The sequence below is a fragment of the Pungitius pungitius genome, chromosome 6 (assembly GCF_949316345.1).
Source record: "Pungitius pungitius chromosome 6, fPunPun2.1, whole genome shotgun sequence".
Lineage (NCBI taxonomy): Eukaryota > Metazoa > Chordata > Actinopteri > Perciformes > Gasterosteidae > Pungitius > Pungitius pungitius.
In genome coordinates, this window is record NC_084905.1 from 5702925 (window position 1) to 5715022 (window position 12098).

The 12098-nt window shown below is 41.9% G+C and overlaps 4 protein-coding genes and 1 non-coding gene across 5 annotated transcripts; 3 read left to right on the forward strand and 2 right to left on the reverse strand.

The window, feature by feature from the left end:
* Window positions 1-1272: 1272 nt before the first annotated feature.
* Window positions 1273-1777, reverse strand: LOC119195912 (histone H2A). The gene has a single exon (XM_037451233.2). It carries the CDS (start codon window positions 1772-1774, stop codon window positions 1388-1390), a length of 387 nt encoding a protein of 128 aa, XP_037307130.1. The 5' UTR covers window positions 1775-1777; the 3' UTR covers window positions 1273-1387.
* A 324-nt stretch (window positions 1778-2101) lies between these two features.
* LOC119195915 (histone H3) lies at window positions 2102-2536 on the forward strand. Its single transcript, XM_062563118.1, has one exon. It carries the CDS (start codon window positions 2112-2114, stop codon window positions 2520-2522), a length of 411 nt encoding a protein of 136 aa, XP_062419102.1. The 5' UTR covers window positions 2102-2111; the 3' UTR covers window positions 2523-2536.
* A 1918-nt stretch (window positions 2537-4454) lies between these two features.
* On the reverse strand, window positions 4455-5423 carry LOC119195900 (histone H4). The gene has a single exon (XM_037451221.2). It carries the CDS (start codon window positions 5412-5414, stop codon window positions 5103-5105), a length of 312 nt encoding a protein of 103 aa, XP_037307118.2. The 5' UTR covers window positions 5415-5423; the 3' UTR covers window positions 4455-5102.
* A 719-nt stretch (window positions 5424-6142) lies between these two features.
* trnap-agg (transfer RNA proline (anticodon AGG)) lies at window positions 6143-6214 on the forward strand. The gene has a single exon. It is a non-coding gene; the product is annotated as a tRNA-Pro (tRNA).
* Window positions 6215-10938: 4724 nt separating this feature from the next.
* On the forward strand, window positions 10939-11688 carry LOC119195867 (histone H1-like). Its single transcript, XM_037451184.2, has one exon. The coding sequence runs from the start codon at window positions 10960-10962 to the stop codon at window positions 11569-11571; it is 612 nt and encodes a 203-aa protein (XP_037307081.2). The 5' UTR covers window positions 10939-10959; the 3' UTR covers window positions 11572-11688.
* The last annotated feature ends 410 nt before the right edge of the window (window positions 11689-12098 follow it).

Genomic DNA, 12098 nt, shown 5'->3' on the forward strand with positions numbered 1-12098 from the left:
CCTACGTCACACACACTGTGCTTCTATGCAGATTTCTCTGCTGTCCCAGACTGAATTTCTAAAGGTCATTCAAGACAAAAAAACTCCCAAGTTGTTTGGTAATGTACACTGTCATATGATCCAAGCTTATAGCCAAGTCAGTTGCATTATGTTACACTATTATATGGGATGCGAGGATCAGTAATGTACCAACATGAATTTCAGTGTCCTGTGTTATAAATTGACTATAATTACTGTGGCCCTTTTTCTTCTGTAATTTGAAAACAAAAGAAATATACTAAGTAGTAATACTACTACTACAGTCACGTGACCGCTTCGATTTGATTCAAATGGGTGCGTAACAGGGTTCAGGCTTGTCTGTCTGATACAGTCAAAGTCAGTGTTGTTGTAAATAGCAAAGAGCAAATTTACAATGGAACCTTTTGGCAAAGAGCTCACCACGAGATGTTGGAGCCCTTCAGTTTGATTTCCTCTAACAAGATTGTCAATAGGCAAGCCAAGTCTGCCACTTGTATTGTGTAATTATTAATTATTATGGATATTATATATCAATAAAAATAATTTCATGCCCCATCCCATGTGTCCACAAGCACCTCAATATCCTGTCATAACAAACCTGTACAATCACTTCCCACATTCCAGATAAGTCTCTATGACTGCCATGAACTGCACATGCAGTAGGAAGCACTTGCTGGTATTTTAAATTATATTACTTACATATATATCTCTTCTATTAATTATTTTGCTTGTATGATCACAAACATACATGCGCAAAGGTGCAGAAAGAAACACAGATAAGTGTTTGTTCTACTTCTTCACAATGTACAAAGAATTGAAAAACACAAACAAGGGCACAATTCCACCCTGATAAACAATAGGTGTATTCATTGAGGACTCCATGTATTTATTAGATGATTTGTTGGTTCAACTTTTCATAATCATGTTCAACCCACAAAGACTGGGACAAAATATACTGGTAGGCTAATTGAAACATGCACTACAAGTTATCATCAGCAGAGGTCATCATAGAGTTTGTGATGCATTTAATGAATGAACCTTTTTCCGATACAATTGGCTGGAAAGCTTCACTGGTTCAGAAAGCTTCACTTTGCCATCACTATCTATCGCCAGATCTGTAGGTTATGATTTGTGTCTTGTTAAAAATGCCGAAAGTTTTTTTTGACATTCTGTAGTTTCACCATTACGTCTTCGTTCCTTCCTTCCTTCCTTCCACAATATATGGGCATGTGGTTTGATAGGGGAAATGTCTAGAGAAATTTAAAATAGTTTTATAAGAGATCATTCAAACAGTTTGAGGATAATAGCTCTTTTCAGAAGTGTGGGTGGCTCTTAAAAGAGCCTTTGTTGTGGAGGGTAGCCTCCAGCTTTACTTGGACTTTGCGGGCTTCTCGGTCTTCTTAGGCAGAAGCACAGCCTGGATGTTGGGCAGCACGCCGCCCTGAGCGATGGTCACTCCGCCCAGCAGCTTGTTGAGCTCCTCGTCGTTGCGGACAGCCAGCTGCAGGTGACGCGGGATGATACGAGTCTTCTTGTTGTCGCGGGCAGCGTTTCCAGCCAGCTCCAGGATCTCAGCGGTCAGGTATTCCAGCACAGCCGCCAGGTAGACGGGGGCTCCTGCGCCGACACGCTGCGCATAGTTGCCTTTGCGCAGATGTCTGTGGACACGACCGACTGGGAACTGGAGCCCAGCACGAGAGGAGCGGGTCTTGGCCTTCGCTCTGGCCTTGCCGCCGGTTTTGCCTCTGCCACTCATTGTTGATGATTTCAGGGAAGGAAGTGCCGCTCATCGAGCCAAACCCTCCTTTATATGACCGCGGAGCGGTTGGGACGGTTCCTGACATGCGGACCAACCAGAGGAGAGCCTTCAGGCACGAGCACACAGGGCGCCACTCCGAGTTTTGGCGGACAGTTTGAAATCATTTTCCACCAATGAGCAGCAGAGACTCGCTTGTGGAGTCGTGGCTGAGCTCCAGGAGGAGTCCTCCACCAATCAGGGCCCGCGTCACCACTCCACAACCGGTCCACACTTTAAGAGCCGCGTGTCTCCTCATAAAGTACACTTCTCTTATCTAGAGCTAAACGAGTCAATCATGGCACGAACCAAGCAGACCGCCCGTAAGTCCACCGGAGGCAAAGCCCCCAGGAAGCAGCTGGCCACCAAGGCTGCCCGTAAGAGCGCCCCGGCCACCGGCGGCGTGAAGAAGCCTCACCGTTACAGGCCCGGTACCGTGGCTCTGAGAGAGATCCGTCGCTACCAGAAATCCACGGAGCTGCTGATCCGCAAGCTGCCCTTCCAGCGTCTGGTGAGGGAAATCGCTCAGGACTTCAAGACCGACCTGCGCTTCCAGAGCTCTGCTGTTATGGCTCTGCAGGAATCCAGTGAGGCTTACCTGGTGGGTCTGTTCGAGGACACCAACCTGTGCGCCATCCACGCCAAGAGGGTCACCATCATGCCCAAAGACATCCAGCTGGCCCGTCGCATCCGCGGAGAGCGAGCTTAAACCTTCTGATTCTCCCAACACAACAACGGCTCTTTTAAGAGCCACCACACACTTTCTCTAAAGAACTTCCTTTACAGTCCTATGTGTATTATCTTTGATGAATATGATTTACAGTCAAGTATACATTTTTTAGTGTCATTTAGACTGATATGAAGATTCATAAATATAGCATATTTCAGCATTATAAATATATTATCATTGATGATTGATTGAAGGTAAATCAGTGTTATATTTTTCAGATTCTGTAGATCTGGCTGAGTCACTTCAATCTGTATTGTATACCTGAAATTGGCCCCATCCCCCTAATCCTCACTTCTTACCAGTGAGCTTATTTTGTTTGAAAATACTTTATTGTAGTAGTAGTATAAATAGTTCTTTCATCTCAAATAGAAATAGCCATTCGCATTTCAACAAGATTTTTAAATACGGTTGGTAAACTTATAAATGTCAACGTTTCTTTTTAAACCTATGTTTCAGCAAAGAGGACAAAATATTATCGTATTAAAAATCACATTGAAATGTGGTTCAAACATAGACGTCTAATAAACGTCTTCAAACAAAAAATGCTCGCTAGGACTTTGGTGAACGAGTGTAGTTACTGCTCCATGTTTATATTTCACACTACATATTCTCATGTATATATGCCACACATAAACTGCAATTTATCTGTTCTCTTGCACTTCTGGTTAGATGCTGAATCCCATTTCGTTGTCCCTATACCTGTACTCTAATCTTTGGTTATTTAATTTTAGGCCGCAATTGAGCTGAGGACTGGCAATTTCATTTTCTTAACACATATTACAGGAGATATTTAAACTATTTGTTTGTATTTTTCCACGTGGAATGAAAACCAAACACATTTGGTCACAGTGGAAAACTGCTTGAGCGCCTAACAGCTCTTCTTCTTTTCACCTGTACACCCCCAATACAAACTAGTAAATGAAAGAGCATCAGTCCAACATAATTAGCTTAATAAATGCCACATTTTCTGCTCTTGCACAATGAGGAGAAATTAAAAACCAAATGAGATGTTTAACTTGCAGATGTCTCTCACACAAAAATAATATTTACTAATCCAGAGGTTAAGTTTTGAAGCTGCAGGATGATGTATCATCACAAACCCATTCTAGCAAAAATGGAGTTCAAATCTCACTGGACTCACTGGAGTCTCACTGGACATTCTCCTCACAAAACGTCATGTGTGGTCATTTTGTCATATATGTTGGCCTGTGTGTATTTAGCAACAATGTTTTCACATCTCAATCAAAGTTTAAGAATGTCTTTAACATTTGGTTGACGGGGCCAAGTAAGAAGTGTGTTTGTTTATTAAAAACTGATGATCCTGACGGCTGCTTTTACATTGAGACCTTGAACAAATGAAAAATGCGACTTTAAATGGACATTTAAGCTTAAAAAACAGTAGCCAACGTTTTTCATAATGCTTAATGATTCAAATACTATATAAATATACATCTATATATATATATATATATATAAATAAAAGAGTCAGGTACCCCAATGTAGTGAAGGTGATGAAAAAGGCCCATCGCAGCCAAAGCAGCACCAGAAGAAGTGAACTGAGATCAGTCGGAAGAACACACCTCTTAAAAAACGGGGCTAATGACGCTCTTTGACCACCACCTTTTTACCATGCTGTGCATTCTGTTATCATTTTAAGGCTTTTGATTTCAGAGCTTAACTGTGTGGTACTATTTTGTTTTGTGTTTTCTTTTATTATATTGGCAAGAGGGTTATCACTGCAGTTATTTGTGCACGGAAAATACTATCACTTGTGAAACGTTAAAGAGGGAAAATTGTACACAGTTATTTTCTAGTCATAAAATTGATCATCACCAAATTTCTTTAACACTGCTCTCTTCTCAGAGAGTAGTCGAGAAATAAAGGCCCCTAAATATAATGTGTCCGGTGTCATTCAACTTTATCCGCCTACATACATTTTGTTTCCATAGATACGGTGTGATGATACAAGTACATACAATAAAATTACTTAGACATGTATAGGATCACAACAAAGTAGCAAAAATACATCTTAAAGGGACCCTCGTCATCACTATCCTGTATTTGTAAAAGTTGTGTGATGCAGTGTGTAGATGACCTTGGTTGTAGCTATTTAACGATTTGTTACATGACAAATCACAAATGCCACTCCAGGACAGTTCATGTGAGACATGAGATATTGTTGGATAATAAATGGCATTTTTATGTGGTAAAAAAAATAATGGTGTTAAGCATATATATATATAGCTTAAGTACATACATGCACAGAATGCAAAAGTCTCAACAATTCATTAAATAACGTATGTTGACAGTCTAAGGGTTCTCATCTATGATTAATAAAGGGAAATAGATACAGTATACATAGTTGATCATCAATAGTCATAGACTTTGAAGCTCCAAAAGTAAAAAAAATACACTTTTAGGTAGAATTTCATTAAAATTAACAGTTTAGGTAGAATTTCATTAAAATTAACAGTTTGCAGCCTTAAGGAAGGCAGCCCTTCAGAGTGTGTGTGTGGCCCTTAAAAGGACCGTTTTAATGTCGATAACAGAAGTCAGTGTTTATCCTCCGAAGCCGTACAGGGTGCGTCCCTGTCTCTTCAGGGCATAGACCACATCCATGGCGGTCACAGTCTTCCTCTTGGCATGCTCGGTGTAGGTGACGGCATCACGGATCACGTTCTCCAAGAAGACCTTCAGCACACCGCGGGTCTCCTCGTAGATCAGACCGGAGATGCGCTTCACTCCACCACGGCGAGCCAGACGGCGGATGGCGGGCTTGGTGATTCCCTGGATGTTATCACGGAGGACTTTACGGTGACGCTTAGCGCCTCCTTTGCCGAGTCCTTTTCCTCCCTTTCCTCTGCCGCTCATGCTTGCTGGTTGATTTGTTGTACGATGATGTCAATGTGCAGTGCACAGTCATTTAAACCCAGTCTGAGGACGTGAAAGACGACAGAGGCATGTCTATAATTTAGCGATGTAGCGCCCCCTGCTGAACGACGTAATTAATACTCAACACATGGGCATCCGGAAGTGGATCAAACACTTCTAAAAAATACATTAGATATCTAATAATTCCAAATATATATGGAAACATATAATATAATTAGTTTTACAGCAGTGGACATATTCATGGCAAGGAGTTGTTGTAGAAAAAATTGCTAAATCGCTGCTTTAGTTAAATGTTTACAGCAAAAACTGCATTTTAGTTTAATGTTATTTACTGATAACAGAATGATATACCAAAGAATTTCAAAATGTAGCTAAAGACCTGGACTGGTGACATTTATTCAATGTCCTAACCTTCTCTTTAGACCGTCATGCTTGCTGACAAAAATCATCAAAATGCAATTTTGGAAGGTAAGTTTTCCCCCGGATATAGATCTATGTGAAATTTGAGCTGTGTCGAGGTGAGACCGGCCCACATGCCACGAGTGTCCATGAATGCTGTATTTTAGTGTCTTTGTGTTGATGTAGTTGACCAGCAGAGGGAGCGATTTGACGAGACACGCTGTAGGTCTGCATCGTGCCACATCACCAGAACAGTTTGGAGGCAGAAGTATATTTTTTTGTACATTTTCTACAATCCTGCAAAGTGTGGCTCGTTGGTCTAGGGGCATGATTCTCGCTTAGGGTGCGAGAGGTCCCGGGTTCAAATCCCGGACGAGCCCATCATTTTCCTGACAGTGCCCTATGGTAATTATCTAACGAATGCATAGATTCGGAATCCGAAATCCAGCATTTGAACACATTTTTTTAATGTTGATTGACTTTCTTTGACACTCATTGAATCAAAACACAACGTACAAATCAAACCTCTACATCCAACATTCAATTCTGATATTTTTATTGGATCTGCCTTGTATTATTAATGTAATAAATGTACAACATTTTTATTATTCATAAATATACATGTTTAATAAAGATATTCTAACACTTGGCAAAGGACGCGTTAAGCAGCACTGTAAAGCCAAAGCTGAAGGTCATCCTGGAGAACTTGAGTCCTATGTCGAGTTAAAAAACAAAGCAACTTTTAATCCTCCACCATGTCCACATCCTCTCTGTGGTTCTGGAGCCGTCGCTTTCTCCTGAAGTTGATCTCTTTCGCCATGTTCAGAAGTACGTGATTTCTACCAGTCATCCACCACTGCTCTTTACTACCTTTCCTTCCCTTATACACAGGATCAATGAAATGCTTTCTGTGTCTTTCTGTGTCCAGATCCTTCTATGGAGGACAGGGACTTCATATCTACAAGTTTCTGGTGGGGATTAATAAAGCTTCATTCTTAGGACACTTAAAAACAGTAATCACCAACCCACTGCTATACAGAAAAGAATTCTGCACTGTCCGAGTTCTTCAATGCAAAACCAGCTCTTGCTTCAAAATACAAAGAAATAAATCTTTACGCTGGAGTGAATCAGAATCAAATGCCATTTATTGTTGTTCGGTTCTTTAAGAATCTCCCCACCGAATAGGAGAGGACACGTTGTTCTAACTCGTTGTGGTTTTTATTTAAACTGATTGATTTTTCCACAAACAGACGAATTTGTCCACAAATAGCAGGTTATAAACCTGTATAAATTCCACTGGTCGACGTTTCAACCTTCGATTGACCCGTGCTTTAATCAGGTAAGTGAACCTCCCACCTGTTTACATGTGTTACATCGCTGCCAAACACCCGTGAACTAGTAAACGCTACACATATGTTACACATAGAGGAATTTGACTTGATTCAATATAAGAATAACATGTAGGAAGATGAAGAAAAATAACAATTAACAAAATAAACAGACAGGTATGTTGAAACACGTATATATGTCCACATGCTTCCATGGTGAGAGAAACCACTGTGCAAATGTTCCGGGGATGTAATCAGGTCAATGAAGGACACAGACTTGGTTCAAGAGACCAACTGCTGACGGGAAAAAACCTCCTACCTGAGGGAAGAGTCTGTGATCGAGGGTGAGAGGGGGTCGGCTACAATCTTGTCCGCCTCAGAGCCCTGGAGGCAAACAAGTCCTGAAGAGACGGTAGATGATGGCCGTGTAGAAGTGCACCATCATCGTCTTTGGCAGTTTGAAGTTCCTCAGCTGCCTCAGGAAGTAGGTTCTGGGATATTATGGAGCCCAGGAAGCGAAAGGGCCTCTACAAAAAGGCCTCTGCCTTTGGGGGCTGGTGGGGCTGCGTTCTTTCGAAAATCCACAACAATCACCAGTTTACCTTAGAGCGTTGAGCTCTAAGTTGTTTCTGTTGGTCAATCTTTTTGCGGAATCATCCCCACCAGAAAAGGGTCCAATGAGGGTGGTGTCATCCCCAAACTTCAGGAGCCTGACGGACTGGTGACTAGAGGTGCAGCTGTTGGTGTTGTTATGTTCAAATAATAAAGAATCACCAGACGGACGGGAGACATCTTTGAATGAATTGTTTAAAGTATTTATAAAGGAAAAGGTGTTGTGCTAAAAAGAACATCTCAGCTGAGGAGCCTCTGGTCTCCACAAAACAACCAGCCACAGGGAGCCATTTGACCATCCCTGGTGCCCGTCTATTGTCTCCACCAGCGAACTCAATAACAATTGCTGCCTACAAGTATTCATACAGATCAGTAAAAATTACAGTGATTTTACAACATTCCCATTACTTTATTGAATACATGTTCCAGAATCATGGTTGTATTTTGGTCTACACTAAATGCATTTTATGTATAGTTAATATATGAACCTGGTCGTCAATTCATTTTTAATATCCTACAATGTACAGGGAGAAGAGCAGAGGGGAAAGGTCGCAGCTGATGTTCCTTGAGGCTGAGGCATGTTTCCCCAGCATCACGTGCTGCTTCCTGTCAGACAGGAAGTCTGTGATTCCCTTGCCGGTGGAGTCTGGCATGTGTAGTTGGACAAGTTTGTTCTGCAGCAGAGACGGGATGATGGTTTAAATGCAAAGCTGAAGCCCACAAACAGGATCTTGCCATAGGTTCCTGGGGAGTCTAGATGCTGGAGGATGAAGTGAAGAGCCACGTTCAGCTTTGAACCAGGGTTCGTCATTGTTGTAACTCACCCTGGTGCGTCATGGGACACAGCTATCTTCATACAGTCCAGACACGCCTGGAGGTCCTCTTTAGCCTCACTGGTCCACTGCTATGAAATCCAGACAACAGGCGAACAGAATGTTATTTTCTGCCTGTATGCAGGAATCCGATGGATTAAAGCGTGGGCCGAGTGTCCTAGTGCAGCATGAGGGACAGCGTGATGGGCCCTGCTTATAGTCAAGTAGCAGTGGTACAGTGTTCTCTCTGGCGAAGGATTCAAGTAACTGTTTGTATTTGGCGCTCATGGGTGAGGTTGTTTTTAATTACCTTTCCAAAATAGTTTAGTAAACCTGAAAACTAATCCATGTCTTGGCTGAACAGTGTGCATTTGAGCTGGCACACTCAAAGGTTGGAGCATCATACAATAAATACTGCTCATAACCATTATCACTAATGTAGTGACATTAGTAGAGAGTATTATGTGGTACTTTACATTTGGGAAAATTATATGGCAGTGGTTCATCAGCTTAAATTTAATAATGTTTAGTTGTGAAACCAACTGGCTGTTGTAATCTTCTAGTGGTTATTCAGTGAATTAAACAATTATCAAACTAAATGAATACTTTGCCTTACAGGTATTTTTCTGAATTTTGAAATTTAACATGTTATTGCATAAAGGTCATATTCTTGATGAAGCATTTATCCTCATCTTCAATGAGATATTATATTATAGAGGAATAAGTTCTTCAGAGAAAGTGTGGTGGCTCTTAAAAGAGCCATTGTTGCTGTGAGGAGAATCAAAAGGTTAAGCTCGCTCTCAGCGGATGCGACGGGCCAGCTGGATGTCTTTGGGCATGATGGTGACCCTCTTGGCATGGATGGCGCACAGGTTGGTGTCCTCGAACAGACCCACCAGGTAAGCCTCGCTGGACTCCTGCAGTGCCATAACAGCGGAGCTCTGGAAGCGCAGGTCCGTCTTGAAGTCCTTAGCGAAGTGTTACAGAGCTCTGAAGGTCTGATCTATGCCCCAACGACTTCTGGGTTTTCATGTACATGATTAGTTTTTATTAAAAGGTTGTTTTTGTGTGGTGTATTAAAGTAACGACTCTCTACGGTAAGTTTGAAGGCGTGCAGGATGAGCTACGATCGAGCAGATTGTGATATCCAGCAACATCAAAGTCAAACATGTAAGCATCTTCTTACAGCTGACCTTATATGGAAGAAATGGATTTCAGATCGGAGTCTGATCTTTTAACTAAAAAATAGCTAAAGGCTTGTTTGTATTAATATTGTATCCACAGCTCAATTTACAGCATAAGGACAAGCTGAAGTCCAAAAAAAACTTCCTAACTTCTTAATTGGGATCATAATGCCCCCCTGAATGTATTATCGTTCTAGTTTCTCCCTAATTGCTTCTGAATTGTACCAGTGTTTTTTGGCTCAAAACAGACTTTCTGGTTTTTATTGCGTTTTAACAGTTTAGTTGACCTTTGGCCAACAACGTTCCACTTCTAGCATAGTGTACAACGAAGCTGATCACACAGTAAAACCAGATCCTTTTAAAGGTTTGAATATTAATACTTTATTTAAGAATTAATGACAGCTACAGCAATGATTTAAGAAGTTGTATTCATATGGAACTTTCCTCTGTGCTGACTTAATTCATAATTCATCACAATAGAAATAAGTGTTACAATAACAGTGATAGTTAGATAACATTTAAGCTTAAAAAAAAATAATTAGTTTTTCAGTATGTTTGATGATTAGTTTTACTATATATAATACAAACGTTATCAGCAGTGGAGATATGCACAATGAGCAGCTCTGACACGAAGTCTGAATGGACTGCCTCATAAGCCTCCAGCATCACCAGTGTGTTTGCTGCTCCCAGATTAACTCCAGTTTATTAAAAACCCATCAACATCTGATGGTTGTTTTTACATTGACACCTTGAACAAACATGTGGATCAGTTACTAAACAACTTTTGCTGGAGATATGATGTATTTTATATACTTTTAAGAGAGAAATGAGTGTGAAAAGCCTCGGATCAGGGCTGTCCACGGCGCTGAGTAGGTGAGGTTTGGAGGCTCCTCAAACAAAACACATGGACCATCAGAGCTCAACGTGACCTCAATATGAAGAGAAACTAGTCTGCTATCGGCTCCTCCACCTTCAGCCTTCACAACTTGATGCACATTTAGTTTAAAGTCTTAAATCAGTGAAGAGAAAACACAAGTGACTCGACTTTCAGACTGCGCGAGGAGCTACGGGCTGGGTTGAGTCTCCACGGTTCTCATGATGTGTTTAAGTGCAGTCCGCTGCTTTGAGCTCTTCATCAGTCTCAAACTCTCGAGTCCTCGACGATACAAACTCACAACAGCGGGACAAAATGGCAGAAGTAGCTCCAGCTCCAGCCGCCGCCGCGCCCAAAGCAGCCAAGAAGAAGGTATCCAAGCCCAAGAAGGTCGGCCCCAGCGTCTCGGACCTCATCGTGAAAACTGTGGCCGCATCCAAGGAGCGGAGCGGTGTGTCTGCTGCCGCCGTCAAGAAGGCTCTGACCGCCGGAGGATACGATGTGGACAAGAACAAGGCCCGCGTCAAGACCGCCATCAAGAGCCTGGTGGCTAAGGGGACTCTGGTCCAGATCAAGGGGATCGGGGCCTCTGGCTCCTTCAAGATGAGCAAGACGACCGCCGACAAACCGCTAAAGAAAGCCGCTCCTAAAGCCAAGAAGCCCGCAGCGAAGAAACCCCTAGCGGCCAAAAAGCCCAAAGCAGCGGCAGTGAAGAAAGTTGTAGCCGCTAAGAAGTCACCGAAGAAGGCTACGAAACCCGCAGCGGCCAAGAAGGTGGCCAAGAGCCCCAAAAAGGTAGCAAAAAGCCCCAAGAAGGTGGCCAAGAGCCCCAAGAAGGTGGTGAAAAAGGCCCCCGCAGCCAAGAAAGCCCCCGTGAAGAAGACTGCAAAGCCCAAAGCCAAGAAAGCAGCACCCAAGAAGAAGTGAGCAGCGGTCTGAAAAACCAACACCCAAAAAAAAGGCTCTTTTAAGAGCCACCCAATTCATCTAAAAAGCACTTTATTCTTTGTAATGAATCGTTGCCTAAATAGAACGTTTAAGTAAAGCTGGTCTGTTTGCAGCCTTGAGGATTGAACTTTCCATGTTTAAACTCCACGGAAATGTTCATGACATGATCACTTAATCTGGAGATTCAAGATCAGTAGAACACAACTGAAAGTTCATGTCATTGGAATAGATTGAGGAATTGAAAGGATTCATTTCATTTCGACAATTGTTTGCCTTATATGAGCATGGAACACACCTGAAGAGAAGACAACAATAAAATATGAAGAGAAGCATTCAGCAGAGATGAAGTGGGTTAATGCAAGATTTTTTGGAATTAATCCCATTACCTGCTAAATGCATTCATATCATTTATATTGGAACAGGCAGTATTAATTAAGGAAGCTAAAAATATTAATGAAACAAAAACCCTATATTCATTTGATTTCAACAATTGTTGGCATCAGATC

Excerpts from the sequence above, each read along its gene's own strand:
- LOC119195900 (XM_037451221.2), bottom strand. The coding sequence starts at position 5,414 with ATGAGCGGCAGAGGAAAGGGAGGAAAAGGACTCGGCAAAGGAGGCGCT.
- LOC119195867 (XM_037451184.2), top strand. The coding sequence starts at position 10,960 with ATGGCAGAAGTAGCTCCAGCTCCAGCCGCCGCCGCGCCCAAAGCAGCC.
- LOC119195912 (XM_037451233.2), bottom strand. The coding sequence starts at position 1,774 with ATGAGTGGCAGAGGCAAAACCGGCGGCAAGGCCAGAGCGAAGGCCAAG.
- LOC119195915 (XM_062563118.1), top strand. The coding sequence starts at position 2,112 with ATGGCACGAACCAAGCAGACCGCCCGTAAGTCCACCGGAGGCAAAGCC.